Raw genomic sequence first — 23,018 nt, forward strand, 5'->3', positions numbered from 1 at the left:
GCGCGCATAAACAATCATGCATGTAAATACTGACATGTATGCTTGCATGTTGCACACAGGTTATATGCATTTTATTTATAATGTAGTATAGGTATATTGTACCACAATCAATCAATGATTAATCATTATGAAAGTGCCCCGGAGCCAAAAGTTACAGTGAGTTCATTGTTCTTCTGGATTCTATCTCGAGAAAGTCCACGCCTAATGCACCTGTCGTGTCGACGTGAAGCCTTTTTGATAAAGAAAACGTTCGATAATTTAATGCTGTCTCTGATTTGGTTAGCGTATCCACCATGATTAAGATGATAAATTAAGTTCTTCTTTTCTTTCTTCTCTCTGTATGAGATTATATAAGTATAGGAATTTTGTTTGAATAATTGTAGCCGTCTTGTACTGTGTAGTAGCTGTTCGATTTGCAGCGTAGAAGTGAAAATCGTAGAATTTTCAAGTCAAACTGAAGTGAAGAGTCGGCGATAGTACCTTTTCGTAGTGACTACTTCCCCAGTTTGCTTCGCTAAGTACGCGCATTTGGATTCATGATCAAGAAAAAAAAGACTCAGGAGAACACCTTCAGCTATATTTATCCATTAAGAAAATCAAGAAGTAAAACTTACAGTATTTTCAGTATCTCCGTTCTCTCCTTAGATATTTCCTTGGTCAATTGGATAACCGGTTAATATACACGTTCAATTTTACGTAAAGCAACTGCACAGTGACGGAGCCAGAAACTAAAGAAGAATGGTGCTAAAATAGATCTAATGGTGTTATATTTGTGGGTATTTCATAGGTAAATCAACTGCACACAGTGGCTGGCACGCATCCCTAGATCCTCAATTTGATTAGTTAAATATGTATATTTTTTTTAAAAAGTATATATTAGATTCGTTATCGAAAAAACATTCTAATGATATAATTATTTAATTATTTAATTTATATTTAGTTATATAAATTAGCAATCTAGAAATGTGTGCTTGCCTCATATTATGAGACCGAAGGAGTACTATATACAGCTAGCATACGAGGCCTTGCGGGGGCCCAAAATTTTGTGGCCTGGGGCGGCCGCACATACTGCATGTCAGCAAGGAGGCACACTTTCTCGCTATTCACCCGATGGACTCACACACGCAAACAGGATACTCGACGAAATTTCAGAGAAACAAAGCAGGAGGAGAGGAAGAACAGATGAACACTTCACAGTTGGTTTTTCCCAGGCAACGCATGCCGTCGTTTTTTTCTTATTTTCCAACTGAACTCATCGACGTACAAGAGCTCAGTTTTGTGGCTGGTTATAGACACCACCCACTCCGGCAGCTTCTACTGTGCGCACGTAGCACACGACGCTGCCATGCCTCCAACAGATGGAGAGGACATCTGGTACAGGGTGATTACAACATATACAATACATCATATTCCAGAACAGTGCAACAACAGATGTGCACAAAGTCAAAGTTCATAAAGTTACATGTGACAAGATTAAAATTCTCTCCCTTAATCTTGGCCAGTGTTCTCAACACTTATCACGCCCATCTTGAGTCGAAGTTCTTGTAGCTTCTCACGACCCAAAGGCTTCGTCAGGAGGTCCGTGAGTTGGTTCCCAGTTGCCACATGCTCCACCCCCACCTTCCCTTGTTCCACACATTCTCTGATGAAATGGAACCTAGTATCTATATGCTTGATACGATCATGGTGTACGGGGTTCTTGCTCAATGATATGGCTGAGATGTTATCAACAAACAGCATCACCTTCTCTGGTTTTCTCTCCACCATTTCTGCCAATAGCCTCTTTAGCCACACAGCTTGACAAGCAGTAGTGGCAGCTGCAATGTATTCTGCCTCACATGAAGACAATGCTACCACGTTTTGCTTTTGGGACATCCAGGCAATTAGGCTGTTGCCAAGCAGAAATACCATTCCAGTTGTGCTTTTTCTGTCATCAATATCTCCAGCGTGATCACTATCATTGAATCCAACCAAGCTGAGTTTTCTAGCTTCTCCTCTTGCATACATGCACCCAAGATTCAGAGTTCCACTGATATATCTGAGGATTTGCTTCACTGCAGCCAGATGTTGGGAATTTGGCTTCTCCATAAATCGGCTTACCATTCCAACCGAATAGGAGAGGTCTGGTCTTGTGTTCACCAGATATCTGAGACTTCCAATCAAGCTTCTGTAGGTTGTTGGATCAACATATGAGCCTTCACAATTTTTACTCAGCTTCATTCTTGGTTCCATTGGAATATGAGACACATTGCATGTAGTCATTCCAGTCTTCTCAAGAATTTTCTTAGCATAACTAGACTGACACAATGTGATGCCTTTTTTGCTTTGCTTCACTTCTATGCCAAGGTAGTATGTCAATAACCCAAGATCACTCATACTAAACAACTCTTTCATCTGCAATTTGAACTTTTGCACCTCATTCCCATCAGATCCAATGACTATGAGATCCTCTACATATACTCCTACTAACAAACGAGCATTTCCATTATTTCGCTTGTAGAGTGCATGTTCCAGAGGACTTCTCTCAAAGCCAAGTGATATGAGGGTCTGATCTAATTTCACATTCCAAGCTCTTGGAGCCTGACGAAGCCCATACAATGCTTTCTTCAGTCTCAGTACCTTGTTCTCACTGCTTCTATCCTCAAAACCTGGAGGTTGTGCAACAAATACAACTTCCTCTAGTTCCCCATTGAGAAAGACAGATTTTACATCCAAATGATGAACTTCCCAGTTTTCATGAGCTGCCACAGCAATCAGCACTCTTACTGTGTCCATCCTTGCAACTGGTGCAAAAACTTCATCAAAGTCCACTCCTTGTCTTTGCACATAGCCTTTAGCAACAAGTCTAGCTTTGTGTTTTACAACATTTCCAGCTGCATCCTTTTTCAACTTGAAAACCCATTTCAAGCCTATGGCTTTAGCACCAGCAGGAAGAGTGTCCAATTTCCATGTTTCATTCTCATGGATGGATTTCATCTCTTCTTCCATTGCATGCTTTCATGATTCATGTTTCAAGGCATCAATGTGATTAATTGGTTCACCTGCACCAAGCATACATAGCTCCAAGTCTTGCATATGATCAAAATCTGTAGGACTCCAGCTTGGAGTTGTGATATCATACAACTCATCAAGGTTTCTCATGTGTACAGGTCCAGACAATTCCCCAGCAGCTGAGGCTGCTATCATTGGTGTCACTGGCGCCACATGGGTAACAGGAGATGCTTGAGCTGCATTTGGAGGCCCAAAGTTCTGAGGCAAATTGCCATCAAAACCACTTTGCTTACTTTGGTTCTCATCACAATTCTGCACCAAGTCTTCAGGATCAAAGTGCACTGTGAATTCTTCAGAGTTAATAGTTGCTTGCTCTGCTTCTTCTTTCCACACCCATTTCTCTCCTTCGTCAAAGATTACATCACGTGACACCACCAATTTCCCTTTTGTTGGATTGTACAACCTATATGCCTTTGAGCCACGCTCATAACCAACGAACACCATTTTCTCACTTCTGTCTGCAAGTTTTCCACCTGATGGCCCTGTAACTTTTACATGTGCCACACAACCAAATGTGCGAAGATGATGCACATCTGGTTTCTGTCATGCCAGGCTTCATAAGGAGTTCTTCCTGACACACTCTTCGTCGGTGATCTATTCAGCAAGTACACCGCAGTGGCCACTGCCTCTCCCCAGAATACCCCTGGCACTTCATAGCTTTTCAGCAAACTTCTAGCCATTGAAACCACTGTCTGATTGCGCCTCTCAACCACGCCATTCTGTTGTGGCGAGTAAGGAGCAGTCAAGTACCTCTTAATCCCCCGCTCTTCACAATAATTCATGAACTCAACAGAGGTGAACTCACCACCTCGATCAGTTCTTAGTGCCTTGAGCTTTAGGTCCTTTTCTAACTCAGCAAAAGCTTTCACTTTCTTGAATGCAACAAATGATTGATACTTGTTTTTCAGCAAAACAATCCACATATATCTGCTACTGTCATCAACCATCAGCAAGAAGTAACGATTACCAGCTGAGGTTGGTGGCGTTATAGGACCACGGAGATCTGCATGTACTAATTCAAGTTTCTTCTCTGCTCTAAATTTTGCTTGCCGAGGGAATGATGTACGCCGTTGTTTCCCAATTAAGCAGCCATCACACACCTTTTCAAGATGTTTCACAAGAGGAAGCCCATTCACCATTTCCTTCTGAGATCTGAAAGTTGAGATGACCATACCGAGCATGCCACAACCAAGCACTTTCTTCAACAGAGGTTAACAAACAAACAGGTTGCCCCAATTTCAGATTCAAAATGTACAACCTATTCTTCCCTCTTGGCACACTAACTAGTAACCTTCTCTGTTGATCAAATATTTCTAGATAGCCATCTTCAAGAACAACTTTACAGCCATGTTCTTCTAATTGACCCAAACTAACAATGTTACTGCGCAACTTTGGAATATAATAAACATCAGTTAAACCCCTGTGAGCTGCATTGCAAGTTTGGAGAAGGACAGTGCCTCTTCCCATGATCTCAACTAATGAACCATCACCAAATTTGACCATACCAGTGACTGACTTGTCTAGTTCAGTGAACATTTCTAAACAACCAGTCATATGATTACTAGCTCCAGTATCAAGATACCATTTGTCAGTGTCATACCTTGCATCAGTACCAAGTCGTGGTTTGATTTTCTCCTCATTCAGGTACACCCTCCCCTTCACTTCTGCTGAGTTACATGCTATGATGTATGTTTCTGACAACAGTAAGGCAGGCTCATCATCATCAACTTTCTCAGCTACCATGGCTTTTTCTTGCTTCTTCTTCTTCTTTGTTTCTTTGCATTCCTTCGAGAAATGCCCCCTCTCACCACAGTTGTAGCATTTGAACTTCTTCTTGGGGTTGGATTCAGATTTCGAGCTTGACTGAGCTTCACCCTTTCCATGACTCTAGCCACGGTCAGTATTCGCCTTCGAGCCATCACCTGAACTCTCACCACCATAGGTCTTCTTTCCAGCGTATTTCTCCCATTGCTTCCTCGTCAGCATCAAATGCTGACCTTCAATGGCATCTCCGAATCTTTGCTTGACTCATTCTTCATACGCCTTGAATCGACCGATCAAATCCTCCACCGAGAGTGTCTTGAGGTCGATGCACTGCTCCAGCGCGGTCACAAGGTGCATGAGCGCGCCGGCGCTGCCTGTAACACGTTCTGGACGACGGTGAGCTCCTTAACCTCGTTGCCGAGCGCGCGGATGGACGACACCATCTTGTTCACGCGAGTGGCAAACGCGCCGGTCTGCTCATCGTCTCCCATCTCCAACCCCTCGAAAGCCTTGCGCAGCGCCTGCAGATTCGACTCGCGCACACGGTCGTGACCGACGTGCACGGTCTTGATGGCTTCCCACGCCGCCTTCGCGGTGTCCTTGCCGGCAAGCGACGCCATCACGTCCTCCGGCACGCCCTCATAGATCGGCAGCAGCGCATCGCGGTCCTGCCCAAACTCCACTTTGTCGGAGTGGACGGCATCCCAGACTCCGGCGTACTGCATCGCCACCCTCATCTGCATCACCCAGAGCGTGTAGTTCGTGCGGGTGAGCTAGGGGTAGTGGATGGGGCCGCGGGATCTCGCCGGAAGCGCCTGCGCCACCGGAACCAACTCCCCCGTCTTCTTCTCCCCCTCCACCTTCTCCCCCTTCAAAACCGCGAGTTCGGTTTTCGCAGCATCCGCCTCCGCTCTGGCCGCCTTCGCCTTCGCCAGCGCCTCCTCCATCGCCTCCTCCGGCGTCTTCCCCATCGCCGCCGATCAACGAAACCTTGCTCTGAGGCCAAATGTTAGCAAGGAGACGCACTCTCTCGCTATTCACACGGTGGACTCACACACGCACACAGGATACTTGACGAAATTTCAAAGAAACAGAGCAGGAGGAGAGGAAGAACAGAGGAACACTTCATAGTTGGTTTTTCCCAGGCAACGCATGCCGTCGTTTTTTTGTTATTTTCCAACTGAACTCATCGACATACAAGAGCTCAGTTTTGTGGCTGGTTACAGACACCACCCACTCTGACAGCTTCTACTGTGCGCACGTAGCACACGACGCTGCCATGCCTCCAACAGATGGAGAGGACATCTGGTACAGGGTGATTACAACATATACAATACATCCTATTCCAGAACAGTGCAACAACAGATGTGCACAAAGTCAAAGTTCATAAAGTTACATGTGACAAGATTAAACCTCACACTGCACTTCCCCAAGGCCGGCCCTGAATCAATGACGACGATATTGTTTTACATAAGGACGACAACTCTTTTAGTAAGCATTGATGTAGAGTTTAGATCCATTGTGAGTGCAAAACCTCCCATAAGATTGTCCCGTTGTTTTGTGACGTGGCACAGTATCGCCCTCCGGTCAAAGAGTTACGGTGCTAAAAAAAAGTGTTTAGATGCCCTCTCGTGCCTCGTGCAATTCATGGTAAATTAATAAAATGCGTCTTAAAATCCCATAAAATAAAAAATCCCACGTGTACATATGAGAATGCACTATGAATATCCTACAACTTTTACAATGGTTGGCGATTTTAGGAACCGTCCAACCTAATTGATCCAACGGTAAAGAAATACGAAGTACTGAAAAATACTAAAAGAAAAGTATTGAAAAGTACTGGAAAGTACAAGAATTATCGATTTATTTTTGAGGTATTTTACCCATAATAGAAGGTGGGAGTAACACGCAAATCTAGCCATCCATCAGCGAGGGTAATTTAGTCTTTGGCCTATTACAGTAGCCTTTGATTAGATCGGCCGCCACCGCCTCTGCTTCCAATCGATCGCACGATACACAACTATCTCTCGGATCGCTGGCTCCTCCTGGCCCGTCTCACGCCGCGGACGAGCGGAGAACACAAAGCCTCCTGTGGCTCTCCAATTCTCCATCTCTACTCATTGGCAGGTTTGTGCACGTTCTGCACACTGCACTTCCCGTCGATGAGATCATGTTCCACCCTCCAGTTAGCTCTCCCTGCAGGTCAGCAGCTTCCACGACATTGCAAGGGATCAATACGGCGGCCCTAAGCACCTTGCCGAAGTTCCAAATATGGTGCTGCCGACGATGAACGCTACAACGCGGCTTGCGTGCCGATGGCCTATCCCGCCTCCACCCAGATGTACCTAAAAACGATTGTCCGAATTTTGCATGAAGTTACGAGTGAATTAAGTTGATTCCGTGAGATCCTAGTTCTTTGTGCTGTGACATCGATCGATTTTTCTACTTGTTATGCGGCTGTCATGGATTTGGGTGTCCTCTGTGATGGATTTGGATGTGTACAAAGCTGACTTCAAAATTCGGAGCAATCCTGTACTACCTCCGCGGCACAGCGCCCTTCGAGCGGTGCGGCGGCCTCGTGCCTGCCGCTTTGTTCTCTGTTTTCTCATATGGCGGCGGCTCAAAATCTAGTTCAGCACAGGTCGAGCGGGGAGCAGGGTCAGGGAAAGAGGCGCGAGAGAATTAATTCCGGTGAAAGTACTGAGAAGTACTCGACAATCCCCGTAAAAACGCTCATGAATATCCTGAACATTGACGAAATTTAATAAATTGATTTCTGATCTCCTGCGCTTGCCTGCCCGAGCAGCCGGGAATAAATAAAGTAGTTCGTTTAGCACCAAGCCAAGAAGTGGGCGGTAACCATGCGGGGTAGTAAAAAATGAAACAATGGCACTATTATAGTTGGACACATATAGGCTTGAGACTATCTAGTACCATAGAGAAAATTTCCTTTTGAAAATTGACTTCTCAAGAGGGTTACCGTGATGCCAAACAAAGCCCACAATATCAATTCACCTTCACGGTACTCACTAAGGTCATGTCTTCATTGCGACGTAAGTTTTGAAAACGAATTGGAGTAACGAACCACAACAAAAGAAGAAGGAAATACTCATTTACTACCTGTGCCAGTAGCACCACCACTGTACGTACTGCTGCCAATTAAATACTAGTGCAAATTTAGGAATGAAGCGAGTACCTTACCAACTTTGACTTCAGAGACAAAACGACTGGTGTATAGTAATAGTGCATCGATGATTTAAGCCTGCCTCGTGCCCTCGTTTCTAGGGTCATGTTGGTGGTTCCATCGGCTTTTACATCGGCCAGTAACAACTTTAGGAACCAAACCAGGAAGGTCAAGTGTGTTTGGCAGGTTTGGATTATTGTGGTTTGGTTAGGACAGGGAGTCGTACTAGCAAGTAGTGCATGCGTCGGAATTCCTGTCCTGGTCAAGGTCGGTTTGTCCACCTTGCACTGCCGAATTTTTTGGCCCTCTTGGTCATGCTTGCATGTGGCGGAGGACCTGGCTTTACTGCGTTACTGCTAATTTATGCATGCTGTTTTTGTGAAGTGTGTGTTCTCCAGACAATTTCCTCTTCCAACCATCCGTCGTCAGCTGGTGTTGCCGTGCCTTCAGTTCCCAAGGTTCGCAGTTGGCAGCCATGGCGGTGGCATCGTCTAAATCGGTGTCGTGCTATATGGATTCGAGATCTCTCTATATTCCTTGTGCTGATGAGCTACACAATCCATGGTATTGCAGATGTCAATCATAATAATGAATTTCATAATAATGTCTCAAGTTTTGAGAGGAAACAATGTTCAATTCTTCTGTATATCTTGATGGTAATAGTTTGGAAAAAATAAGGTGTGCCCAGATTAGTCTAATGTACTTTGCGAATTATAAGCAGGCTTAGAAAAGTCCATGAAACAAACCAGGAGCTAAGTAAAACTAAGGCTAAAAACGAGTATTCCTTTCGTTTCTAAATATAAGATGTTCTAACTTTGTCTTGAATGTCCAAGTTTATAGAAAAATTTAGGGACATTTACAGCTCTAAAGTATTTCTATTAATTCTACCAAAATCTTTATAGTATACTTATTTGATACTCCCATGAACTTCTTAAATTTTGGTCAAACTTCTAAAATTGACTTAGAACAGAGTTAACATCTTACACCTAGGAACTTAGGAACGGAGGTGGTACCTACCAAACTCGATGTTGCGTTAAAGAGGAAAAGGTGGTACTGCATTGCTGCAGCAACGTTCTGTGTAGTACTCTGAAAAACGTCACGGTGGAAAGCGACGGTCCAGGTTCTCGGGAAGCATTGTAGGCCGTCATCAATAGCAGCATGTCCTGCCAACGATCTTGAGCAGTGTCACGCTTAGGCTTAGCACCGTGGGGGAATCTAGTCGTAGTAAATCCTTGTCTTTCCCACTAATATTACTGACTACTAGTACTCCGTAGCACAATCGTGCAAGCCGATCGCCCCCGGTGCCCCCTAAAGTTACAGACAGCAAAGCGCGGAATCTACATAGTCTTGCTCAGCAGCGCCATGAGATTTGGCCTGGGGCATGGCCGCCTGGGAGCGTGCATGATTGATGCCACCATGCACGGGCACATCGATCTACATGAGAATCCGAACCAGCAGCTGCATGCGAAGCAAAGAACGACCGCATCTTTTCTGACTCTTTTCTGACTCTTCGCAGCGAAACATCAAATCGGGCGCGCGGCGGCAGTAACTTTTGAACGATCACGCAGATCCCCGGGCCACGGAGGAAATTGCCCATTCTACCGGTTATCGGCACAGTTTTGCCCATACACCAGTTAAAGAGAATGTTTGCATATCTCATTACTTATTCGTCTAATCCACTCCAGATAGGTAGACTAAGACGGATTAGATGAATAACCGGTGAGATCTGCACTTACGCACCACTTCACGAGTAGATTTTAAGAACGTATTTTTTGGGTAGTCGGATCGTCGAATCACACTTATTGCAAAACCGTCCGAAGAATCACGCTTTTGACTCAAGTAGCCTGAAACCGGATGGTTTGGAGATTTCACTTGTTTCATTACAGGTGGGTCTCACATGTCAGATGTCACGTCGGTATCGACCGACCGGACCAAAACCGTTAGCCCGCGATTAAACCCCTGACCCCTCCTCCTCCGGTCGCAGTTTTCACCGCTTGTAAGGAATCACGTGGCATCGGACAGGTAAGTCCCACCTGTAAGGAATCACGTGAAACCGTCAAACCATCTTGTTCGTGCTATTTGAGACAAATTGGTGCAAAATGTGTGGTTCTTCTAACGGTTTTCAATAAACGTAGTTCAGGCATACGACTGTTCCATCAACCGTGGTTTTTTAAAATTTGCTCCCACTTGAACTGAGATATGGCACAAAAGTGTACCCAATACGGCGTGATCAATTAATGGGGCACGTACGCGCAACCGCCCGGCACCTCGACAGAATTCGCGTGCGCGCGACGAGGAGGAATCGGTAGCACGCATACGATGCGATGTACTATGGCGACAGGCGTGACGCGGTGCCCCCCGCCCGACCCGCTTCGTCGTCGCCCCGGGTGGGCGGCACAGCATTTCTGGCCAGCCACTGTCGCTTTCCCATAGCTACCTTAGCCTCAGCCTTCCCTGTTTTGTTTACATGCAGTCCCATCTCTCCCCCCGGCTGCTTGCTGGGCGCAGGGCGAACACGGCCGGGCACGACCGACCCACGGGGCCAACCGCGTGCTCCTCCCCGTTGTCGCCTTCCTCTCTGCGCCCTTTTTTTGGATTATTACATCTGTTTCTTTTCATTCGCGACGGGGTTTACTTTACGCGGTTACGTAAGCAGTGATGGTGAGAGATCGACCTGGCATTGCCGGAGAGCATGGGAATTTTCCTTCGATCGGTGCCTTGCTTTGCCTGGCCCGGTTGTATTCTCTGCCGCCTTCCTGCTGCAACTGACCCTTCGGCCTGCTACCTTCTGCAAGTGTCAGGGTGCTGTCACGTCCTCACAAACGTCAGCCCTACTCACACTATCATAGGACCACAGATCCTCTGCGATTCCTGAATTCTCTGCGATACACAGTACACAACTTTGATGTGCTAGCTTAGTAGCTTACAACCATTACTAAAATGTTTTCATGCAGTAACTCGTCAACTCAAGTAACCAAAACACCCTCAAGTGCAATGCTGTTAATTATACGGTTTTCTTCTTCATGGATGTGACAGCGAAACCAGGGCTCAAAACTATTATGCTACTAGCAGGCTTGCGTGTGCCACTGATGAACATGAGCCGACATGCATGCATATGCCCGTTTTCAAGATAAAGTTTATTTGGGAAAAGTTCTTATATTGCTGGGCGCTACTATTATGCACTGCAGTCAACCGCTACCATTGTCGACGCACAGGGATTAGTATGCTAAGCAATCATTGTATTGTACCAGGTGTCACACCATGGTGATGCTGGATCAAGCAAGGAAAGAATCCACCGGCCGTCTACAACCACATCAGCGTAGGCGACCCACTGCACGCACGTTCTGACGTTCCGATCAGAGAGCTTAGACGCCCCCTGAAGTTGAGGCAAAAACCAACACTTGCACGATATTCCTACTCTTAAATTCCTAATCATGCCCATGATGGTAGTAAGGCCAAGACAACACCTAACAGGCAAGGCAAGAAATGCGCACCTGCGGATACATACCAACATTGATACATACTGGTACACTACTTTCTAGCTAAGAAAGAAAAGGCTTGCAGGTGGGGCTCATCACCGGTCACCATGCGCGCGCCTCTCCTAATAAGGTCAAGGCAAGCCAAAACGTGGGACCCAGCTGTTCCCTCCTGCCTTACTAATGGCACATGTGATTTGGACTATCTTTGAGGGTGACTGTGGAGGATCGAGCATCTCTATCTCTACCCTACAGGTGTACTACTACTTGAGAACAGAGGAGAGCCCCCACTTTGTGAGTTCGGCCGGGGGCTCCATGAAGCCCAAAACACTTTTTCTAAAATTTATTTAAAAGATATTCCTAAAAAGTTTCTGGACATGCATCTAAATGCATATATACTGCATATATGTAAATTGTATTGATACAATATACCAGACGACCTATACAAAAGAGACAAATGTGCATCTACAAATGATGAATAGTACATCTACACATTACATAATTGTTTGACACTTCTAAATATAGTTTTTGACTTTTCAAAGTTCCAGGAATCATTGAGCCTGAACTCTATTAGGGGTTCGCAGAGAGCCAGCTTACTTTGTATTGTTGTAAATACTTCTCCCTCGATCCATAATAAGTCTCGTCAATTTAGAATAACTTTAGTACAACTTTATACTAACTAAATCAGTGACAATTATAATGAATCGGAGGTAGTATATTTATTATAGCACTAACTCAGCAGTTAGATTCATACTCTTGTTGGATTTACAATTAGCAGGTAGCCTTGTCTTACAATATAGTATATGGCACATATTTATGTGGACAAATACCTCAAAGTTGGGTGCATGCATAAAAAATAATATTTCTTCTTTACATCGTTCATACTGGTTGTTGAAGTAAGTATGCAAGAGATATTCTGCCGACAGGATGGCAATTTGTTCTCACATAAGTATAGTTAAATACCAAGGGTTAAATAATCTTTGTTTCTATTTCTTTATGTAAAATAAACTGAAATCATCATTTCTCAATGTAACTGTAATGGGTCACGAGATTAGTATATTTTTTTAAACAATAAGATTCTTTATGCACGTCACAACAACTTCAAATTGACCCCAAACTTTCTACAATTTCTAAGCTATTCAAGTTTCATATATAAACCAAATAACAGTACTGAACTAAAAGTTGCACACAGAACTAAAGGAGTAAATTTCACGAAACCACACCTTTTGTGACCGGTGTCTTGCAAAACCACGGTTTTTTGTAATAGTCTCACAAAACCACAACTTTTGGGGCAGCTGGTTTCAGAAAACCCTAATCTCAATAATTAAGCTGGTTGACGGCGTTTCCGATAACCCGGGGCCACCAGTCAGATGCCATGTCATGTTCCCCAACACGTTTTCGACGCCTGTTTTCGATACCACGTCAGTTTCTACCCAACCCAAGACATCACCAGCTGTCACTAGAGCAAAGGCAGCTGACGTGGCATCGAAAACGGGTCGGGGAAGATGACGTGGCATCTGACTGGTGGCCCCGCATTGTCGGAAACACCATCAACCAGCTTAATTATCGAGATTAGGGTTTTTTGAGACCAGCTGCCCCAAAAGTTGTGATTTTGTGAGACTATTACAAACAACCGTGGTTTTGTGAGACAACTGCCACAAAAAATGTGGTTCTATGAAATTTACTCCTAAAGAAGAACACATATGCATTACTTCGATTTATGGATGGAATTTCGTGCTGATTAAGCTCCGTTTCGAAATGTCTATACATTCAGGTCTGTCATAAGTCAAACCTTTTGATACATATATGTTTGTATTTTTTATACAAACAGGGCCAAAGTTGATAAAGTTTGACTTATGACAATCATAATTGTATATACATTAAGAAACGAAGGGAGTACTCAGTGAAAAAACTTGGTCAGTAAACAACAGGCAGTCAAGAGTTTTCCATATGTTCCTAAAAAAAGAGTTTTCCATATGTATAGAGCTAACGGCAGCTCTCAGGCTAGTTATTTTAATTAATTATCTTGCTCGAAATTCAAAATGATTAAAAATAGGAGTAAAACGCAGAGAATTGATGGAAAATAGCAAAACCTAATTTAGTATACAGAGACCCGGGCGCGGGGTACATAACAATCTAAGGCATAACATATAGGGAACATATATAGCAATGTCAACAGAGAGAAGATGGCATAACAAAAATTATGCATATTTTGTTTTCATCACTGTTTGCTAGATTAGCACCAGGCCAAGGATCTGACACACCGCTTTATTAGCTAGCTTTTGGCTTTGTACAGCACAGGCTAGGTTCTGTAGAGTTACAATGCTTGTATTGCAGCGATGTGTTTAACACCTAAAGTGGTGGTTGGATGATTCTATTAGTACAACTAGTATACTCCGCAGTTTTAATTTGTTAATGATTCGTTTGCCCACAGATTAGATAAGACACCCCGAAAAACAAATAGATAAGAAAGTGTAGCCACGGTATTAGTGGGAACTGAGGTGCGCCTTTCGATCGTTGAAACGAGAAATGCAATCCCGGATGCCTGCTAGCTCTTATTTGTTTACCTATTGGCACCCTGATTTGATGGCCACGAACCGTACCCTTTTCTTTTATGCTGACGGTATGATGCAAGGCACCATTTGATTGGAGAGGAACCTAATCTGTCATGTATATATATACCCATTGATCATAGGTTGTTACAGATACAAAAATATATTCCATGTATAAGCGTAGATATATAGTAGACGAAAAATATTTAAGAAGGGGACAGGGCGCCCATTGGTTAGTAGCTGCAACATCATATAATACTCTCTCCGTTTCATAATTCTTGTCGAAATCTTACATGTATCTCGACTTCTTTTAGAAATAGATACATCTATTTTTTAGCAAATTTAAGACAAGAATTATGAAATGGAGGAAGTAGAGTACAATTTTTTCTCAAGTCAGAAGAGCGTACGTTACATTAGTAACGGTTGAGAGAGCTAGCTAGAGGCCAAATCATCCACGTACGCTTTCTATATGCATGCACAGATCAGCTGGAGGCACCATGGGATAGACAGTAGTAACCGAAACTCACCCATGTATACAGAAAAAACAAGGGTGGCTATTTCTGGTGCGCCTGATTTTTCGAAAAAAGTTTAAATCTGAGTCAACTTATTAGACGTCATCCAAACTCAACCCAGCCATCGTTCTTTCCGAATTTAAAGCATAAACCAGGTTTTTAAAATAAGTTGTACTCCGGTAGCTCCTTTTTCTTGTGCGCAGTAAGTCCAGGAATGTAATGCATACATAATATATTGTGTACATACTGAGTATATTCTTGTGCATATGAATATATGATGCATGATCGATGTTTTGAAAAATTAACAAATGCAAGAATTATACTTCAGTTCTGAGTCTCTTAATCATGTGATGCACATAACCAAATGAGCATGCACGAATCATGATGTGTAAAGAATGTTGTAGATGAATCTAGCAGAACAATACTTTCTTGTTACAAGGGAATAAGGGATTACGATATATTATATGCCAGCTCTCTGAAAAGAATAATTTCTAAAGAGTGAGTACTATACTAGTAGTACTAGCTAGCTAAGCGGCAAGTGATGGTTAGATGCAGAGCACTAGGTAAATTAAGATTGTTTTGTCCTCCTTCTGCAATCTAGTCACCCTGACATGTCAATATCACCAAAAACATAACACTATCCCACAAAACTAGCCAATCTTAATCAGTGGCCGGGCATCTTAACTTGGTCATCATACCACCTACTCTCTCCTGGTCTCTCCTAAACTAAGCTAGGCCTAATTAATTATGCCTCGTCACGACAATTACCAGTACTGGTTATAGCTAACAGCACAATAATCACTTGCATCAAGCTAGCTACTTATATGTGTGATGTATCTCTGCAACCAGCAATGCCAGTGGGTTCTCCACCAGTGGCATACCCGTACAAAAGTAAGAATTTTCCAAGCGTATCAGCAATAAGCTAAGAAGCTAGCGTCATACACAACTCATAATGAAAAGTTGAGTATAGTTGCTCAAAATAGCCCCTCAGATAAACCAAACATGGTAAGATTATTACAGGATCACTTATCAGGCTGCAGGTAGGCCCTACAGGTAACCAACGCTAGCTTCTTCTCGAAAGAAAAGTACTCTGTACGTGGTAACCAACGTACTGGTTGATGGCTTTCTTCTAAGAAACAAATATTTTCCCCCATTTCTTTTGCAACCGTGCAGCAGGAGCTAGGTAAATAATCATGAGCGCGCAGTAGTACAGGTAGTCCTCCTCCCTAGGGATATATAGGCACCGCTACGATCGACTATGAGAACTTCTCCAGGACATTCTTCCTCTTCAGTAGCCCCCTTTCTTGCTATAAGTACAGCCCCTGAACAAAGGCATGAGGGTGCAAGTGTGGTTGTCCCCTTGAATTGGTGCCTCTCCTCGATCAAGCTAGTAGTCTCTCCCATCTCTACTCTCTCCGGCCCTCTCTTGATCCAAGCACAAAAGCCAGAACCCCTTCACACCTAGCGTGTGTGCTAGCCAGCCTCCAAGTAGCAAAGATTCCGATTAACCAACGTTTTTCCGGCCCGGCCCTATCCACAATTCGGGAGTAGTGATCCATGGAGGGGAGCAGCAACAGCCCGGACGGCGGGCAGTCGTCGGGCGGCAGCCCGCCGGAGGAGCGCGGCAGATCAGGAGGAGGGCGGGGGGATCAGCCGGTGCGGTCGCGGTGGACGCCCAAGCCGGAGCAGATACTGATCCTGGAGTCCATCTTCAACAGCGGCATGGTGAACCCGCCCAAGGACGAGACCGTCCGCATCCGCAAGCTGCTCGAGCGCTTCGGCGCCGTCGGCGACGCCAACGTCTTCTACTGGTTCCAGAACCGCCGCTCCCGCTCCCGCCGCCGCCAGCGCCAGATGCAGGCCGCTGCGGCAGCCGCCGCTGCCGCCAACAATAACAATACCAGCTCTGCGGCTGCAGCGAGCGCCACCATCGGCGGCCAGCTCCCGTCCGCCATGGCGATCGTCGGCGGGAGCGCGTGCCAGTACGAGCAGCAGGCGAGCTCGTCGTCTTCGTCGGGAAGCACGGGAGGATCGTCGTCTCTGGGGCTGTTCGCGCACGGCGCGGCGGGAGTGTCGTCGAGCGGCCCCGGCGCCGGCGTTGGGTACCAGCAGCTGCTGCAGCAACAGCAGGCGGCGTCGTGTGGCGCGTCGTTGTCGGCGCTGGCTAATTCGGGGCTGATGGTGGGGGACGTTGGCGACAGCGGCGGCGGCGACGATCTCTTCGCCATCTCGAGGCAGATGGGCTTCGTGGATCACAGCCCCGTCGGCTCGTCGAACTCATCGGCGGCGCCCAGCACCGCCGTGCAGCAGCAGCAGCAATACTTCTCCTGCCAATTACCAACAGGTGAGTGCAGTACATAGTACATAGACGTGATTGTTCCCTTGATTTCACAGGTGTATCCAGACATGACTTCCTGTATAGATACATTCAAATTTTAACAAACTTGAAAGTAACAAATCCCCGTAGCTCTAAAAATGTTCGGATTATTTTCGTTCCAAGCTAGACTCTGATTCATAAGCTTCTGATGAAAAATGTTCGTGTATATGCTTGAAGCAGTCGAAGGAACTTTTGGCGGTGGAAATGCTGATTTCACCCCCAACAGTTTTTTTGTCTGTACTTTAAGCAGTGATGCGGAATTCCAGGAGAACTAGCTTGGATCTTCTGGACGCATACTTTATTTGGTCTTCCTTGATTAACTAGTACTACGTCTATTCTTGTTCTTTAGTTCTTCGATACAAGTTCTTCAGTTACAACTTCCTAGTACGTCCACCTGTTGCATAAGATCATAGTACATGCTACATCTGTCGTCCTCTCCGCTGATATGTGTCAGTTATCAATTCTTTTTTGGGGACTTCAGCATGTTTTATATTATTGTTTATCGGTGTTTCGACCTTGCATGAACTGGATTTAAAATTTCAGTAACTCAAATTGAAAATTAGTAGTATACATGACAGGATGCACCAATTTGATATGCATGCATATGTTCATCTTCTTTCGGCTCCGGCCCTCTCTCCTTAATATGTCCATCCACTTAGCTTCCCTTGTGCCGAATGCAAGCATGGACTGGAATTAACACATGTTTATGTATAATTCAGTTACTCGGTGTACGCTTTGTTAAATGTAGAACATTTACCTGTGAACTTTGGTTAAGTAATTCAAGATTTTGGGCATGCATGTACATGTACATATATATATATATAGCACACAATGCACAATTTATTTATTTATTTATTCCTTTTTCTCACTCATACTCTCTCCGTCCCATATTAAGTGACTTTCTATTACATGTATCTAGACGTTTTTTAGACATAGATACATTCATATTTGGACAAATTTGAGTCACTTAATATGAGACGGAGGGAGTACTGTATAGTACTACTTATACCATCATACTAGCTAACATACTAATTCGTCAGAAACTACTCCTAGCTTAAGGAAATCAATAATGCTATGATGGACAAACTACTTGGGGTGTTTGGATTGGGGGGTACATACTTATTTAGCTAGGGAGATTCTATACCGAAACTCACATAAAAAGTATTTTCTATCCAAGCAGGCCCTCGGACTTGTTTGCATGCATGCATGTTATATATGTATGTTATAATATAATGTCCATGCCAATAGCATATAACTCTTGATGTGTCCTCTCAGTCTCATACTATCTCTCATGGCATAACATTGAAACAAAACAACTAGGTATATATCTGAAATATGCCCGTATGATAGAGAGGTCCCAACCATCAGTAAACGGTAGTACCGAACCAAATAAGTTTTGAGCGGTCAACCAATAAGTTTTATAATCTAGTAAAGATATTTGTTTGGATAACTTATCCATCGATCGTCTATTCTTGTTAATCTGTCGTCAAATGTGCTGTTGGATTTTTATACTTATATGGTTTCTAGCTGATTGACTGGCTGATTGCGCGCCTGCTAATACCAGCGACGATCACGGTGTTCATCAACGGAGTCCCAATGGAGGTCCCAAGGGGTCCAATAGACTTGCGAGCCATGTTCGGCCAGGATGTGGTGCTCGTCCACTCCACCGGGGCCCTCCTCCCAGTCAACGACTATGGCATCCTCATTCAGAGCCTGCAAATGGGAGAAAGCTATTTTCTGGTAACCATCCATATCACCTCCGGCCGTCTCAAGTAGTGGCTTAGTGCACTTTCTTCACGAAACTAGCACAATAATAAACATACACACGCATGCATGCACATCCCGGAATATACATATATGTGGACTAGTAACATTAACTTTTCTCTTCTCAATCCGTTCCATGCATATGCATACTCGATTCTGATCACATTGTTTTTCTTTCTTTCTTGGTGATCATACAGGTCGCGAGGCAAACTTAATTGATCAAATGCAACATCAAGTTTATAGGCATAGATTTCTACTCGATTCTCACAGGATCAGATATGTATGGGGTGTCCGGGTGCAGTTCTTTATCGCCAAGGCATGCATCAATCATAACGGGATGCTCGTCTCTTGCATGCCCATCATTTATCCATCGAAAAGCAAGCAAGCTGTCTGGCTATGACAAATTAAATACTACTATATGTGTATTGCACCATCAGAAAGTGCTAGTACGTACTTATATGCCCTTAAAACATACGGAAGCGTGGGCGGTCAAGCTCTTCCTGGTTAAATTACGAGTTACAATGGCTTGTCTAGTTGTCTTCCCATCGATCGATCATCTCTCCATTAATTAGTTCACGGATATGCGTGTGCACTGTGCAATATGCATGCATGCATACAGGCCCTGGCCTTGACAGTCGAGCTAAATATACATTTTCAGCTAGCTACCTAGGCAGATGCACGCATGTACTCCAATTAATATTGGTTTAGTATCGTACCATCGCGCGTACGTGATGTAATGCCTTGTGTGTCAGCGTCAGCTTACGCGGTTGGAATGATTGTCCGGCCAGATGGAAACCTTCAACTATATACTCCTAAATTATAGACTTCATTCATTTGTCGCTTTGTCGTATGGCTGCTCCATTTATTTGATTTTAAAGTAGTAACCAGAGTCCTAGATCACCTAAGATAGTGCTGAGGTGAGAAATAAACTGTTTATATACGACCATTCCTACTGATGCATTTGAAGTGAAACGGCGATCATGCCAAGGTTTAAATTTTTGAGGAATCAGTGGGCCTCAAAATTTTAGCCTTTCGGTTAATTTTTTGGGTTTTGACCCAGGGCAAAATAGTTTATCCAAAGTCCAGTATGCATCTTTTTTTTCTTCTAAATGAGAACTGAGTAATTAAGTTTTCCAACCTGTGTTGGACAAACTTATGTTCTGCTATAATATCGATACATTAACTTGGTAATACTTTGGTACATTTCAAACACAAAAACCCAATAGCTTTGAATCTTCCGTCATTTCGGTGCATGGGTGCCAAAATGTACAAAACAAAATTTTAAACCTTGATCCACGGTGCTAGTCCGTAAGTCTCCGGGTGACTTCTCAACTAACCTGACTTCTAGTCATCGCATGTTACTATGGATTGCTGAAGTACATTAGGTCCATCACTTGCTATTTTCCTTTTAAGATTCCCCATCTCCAGGTGTCAATTGTGGCAAATATCTATCACATGCATATTGCACAGGAACCCACATGCAGGAGACAAAATTTATACGCGCCTCACACGGCTTATATCCATTGAATTACAGAAAAAACAAAAAAAAAACATCTCACCTGCGCCATGAAACTTTAATTAAGTCTAACATATAACAACAGTTAATGGATGTTCGATGCATTGAACAATTGCCGCAGAACAAGGCATCAGAATATATAATACTATGCACCTGCAGGTGATTCTCCAGACGCAGCCAGATCATGCAGAGGTTGGAGCTGTAGCTGCATCTCAAACCGGCCGGCTTCTGCCCCTGTCCCCGGCCGGCCTCCACCGCCCCTTGTAGCCTATCGACAGGAAAAGCGCGTCCCAGAAGCACGTTGTTTTACGCGGTTTTGTGTCGTTCTGTACAATTCTTCAGGAAAATTTCACTCTCAGCTAAAGGGAGATGTCGGTCGGTGGCATGTTCTACTCTCTGTTCTCTCGGCATTTTCCTTCGTTTCCTCGTCTTGCCAAATTAAGTTTGGCATCTCCGCAGACTGAAAGGGGTTGTGGATCAAAGGCATTTGCTAAGTGCCAAGATTGAAGACTCCGTACGTCGTGCTACTCGGTTGCTTTGAATATAAAGCCCTTTGGGCTGTTCATGCATGCATGACAGCTGTTAGTTCTTCGATCTAGTACTCCGTAACAAGGGAAAGGTGAGACTACTCTCGAGCTTATTGCTCCAACTATCCCAGCCCTCCATCATTTGACGCGGAGTAGACGGCAATGAAAAATGCCATTGACGTAATGGCATGCAAAAGGACGGTACCTAGTACTATGACCCCACAATCATTGTGTATGTCCTTGATCGGATCGGGTGCTCCATATCACCAAGACGATCTCTCCACTTCACCTTTTTTTGGTCTATTGGAGCTCAACTTAGCAGAGAACAAGGACATGGATGGCATATGGGGCAACGAAGGCAAAATTCAGGCCTTCTAACTCAAGAACACATGGATTGAGAGAGATAGAAAACACATGGATTGAGAAGAAAATGGATTTAGAGAGAGGGAACACATGGATTGAAAAGGAACACAATCAGTACATGATTAATCTCTTTTGGTAACTATCACTGTTGTGCCAACCATTTCGTCCCTGGCGTACTCCATTCTAACATTTGTGCCAGTCATTGAAATCTGCACATCTTGCACATCACACCAACAAAATTCCACATGTGCCAAATCTATGAATCATTCAAAAATCTGTGCACAAGAATTCTGTACGAATAGAAAGAAGACCACTTTTGGATGCAGCAAAACTTCGCACGGGCTAAATGCCTAAATCTGAGAATCATCCAAATTTCGTGTACAAAAATTACAGTACGGATAGAGAGAAGGTAAATTCTAGATGCTGTAAAGAAAACCTAATGAACAATTTATGGATCCGCTACGGGGGAGAAGAATCTCAAACAACAAAATAAGAAGAAAACAAATGGGAAAATCACATTTGGATCTGGATCAACAAAAGATATCGGAGAGGAGAGGACTTGAAGAGGTGGAGGAGCAGAACGGAGCGCAGGTTGCTGGCTCGAGGCGATGGGAGAAGAACCGGCGGGGGCGGCTGGATCTTGACGACGGCAGAGGAGGTAGAAGAACCTGGGGGCTGCGGCCGCTCGATCTTCACGGCGGCACCTGAAAACGGAGACCGCCGTGTGGAATCCTCCGGCGACCACACCACAGATCCGGCCCGCCCGTCGCGCCCCGCGGATTGGAAGAGGACAAGAACCGGTTCTTCCCGCGGCTGTGGCAGATCCCGATCGTCCGAGAAGAATCGGAGCGCCAGATCCCCCCATCGCCTCCCCCCGATCGGGATCCACCGCCGGTGTTGGTAGTGAGAGGTGAAGTTGTTTTCTCTCTCTGTTCCTTCGATCTATCCTTGGAGATGATCTCTCCCCTCCCCAATCAATTACGGAGTATACCGCAGGACGCATCGCATGGGATTCCAAAGTTTTACGATTTTTTCTATTGTGTGAACGGCCGGATACTGCACATGCACAGATCGCTACAGTGTCCTAGACGGCGACGGCGTCTGCTGCTGTTGTGTGGACTTCACGACGTGCTCTTGGCCTTCACATCGGACGTCCGATCGAAACTTGCTGACGGCCTGGATAGCGGGAGTAGTAAACTTGAGAATAAAAAATCCTGTCTCCCATAACAATGAGATCAATCAATGAATTAATCTTGAAATGTGTGCACGCTGTTGCTGTTAGCTTACCCACTGGGACAAGGTTAATGATTCATAACAGAGGGAGAGAAGGAGTACTTCACTGATCGTACCCAAGCACCCCTTAATACTGATTTATCTAAGTGAACAAACTACAAGCTAGCATAGAAGCGGCAATGAGTGTTTTACGTGAAGGACAAGTATAGTTTTTCTACAACCAAGACAATTAAAGTAGGAGCACGTCCTAATCTGAATGCCAAAGGTTCCATTTCTGGACAAGAACAGAGTAGTGAAAGTGTAAAGGAGGAGCTTGATGCAACATGCAGAAAAGGAGCACACACAGCTTACCACTGAAAACGGCCCCCGTTATGTCATCACCCAGCTGAAAGCGTACATAGGAGTACTGGCTGGCTAGTGAATTATGCATAAAGGTTACTTTACGACTTGAGCGGTTGATAAATATATGCTGAAAAACTAAAAGCAGGGTTAGATCATTGGAGCTAAGATAAGATAGCAGCTGACGACCTGACGTAGAGACTAACCACAACGTAAATAAATTAACGAACATATTGAGAACGAGCATGCCAACCAAAAAGTAACCTTTGACACAATGCTGGCTAGCTATCCATATCAAGAGTACAGAATTAGGCAGCCGAAATTTCCCAATGAGAAAGCGAACACCTTTGTCAATTGTTT

General features: G+C 44.4%; 1 protein-coding gene across 1 annotated transcript; it reads left to right on the top strand.

Moving 5' to 3' along the window:
- Positions 1-15,734: 15,734 nt before the first annotated feature.
- LOC100836994 (WUSCHEL-related homeobox 6) lies at positions 15,735-19,456 on the top strand. The gene is made up of 3 exons (XM_003557956.4): positions 15,735-16,883; positions 18,481-18,656; positions 18,878-19,456. The coding sequence occupies exons 1-3, from the start codon at positions 16,097-16,099 to the stop codon at positions 18,893-18,895; spliced, it is 981 nt and encodes a 326-aa protein (XP_003558004.1). The 5' UTR covers positions 15,735-16,096; the 3' UTR covers positions 18,896-19,456.
- Positions 19,457-23,018: the final 3,562 nt, after the last annotated feature.

This window comes from Brachypodium distachyon, chromosome 1, assembly GCF_000005505.3.
Source record: "Brachypodium distachyon strain Bd21 chromosome 1, Brachypodium_distachyon_v3.0, whole genome shotgun sequence".
NCBI lineage: Eukaryota > Viridiplantae > Streptophyta > Magnoliopsida > Poales > Poaceae > Brachypodium > Brachypodium distachyon.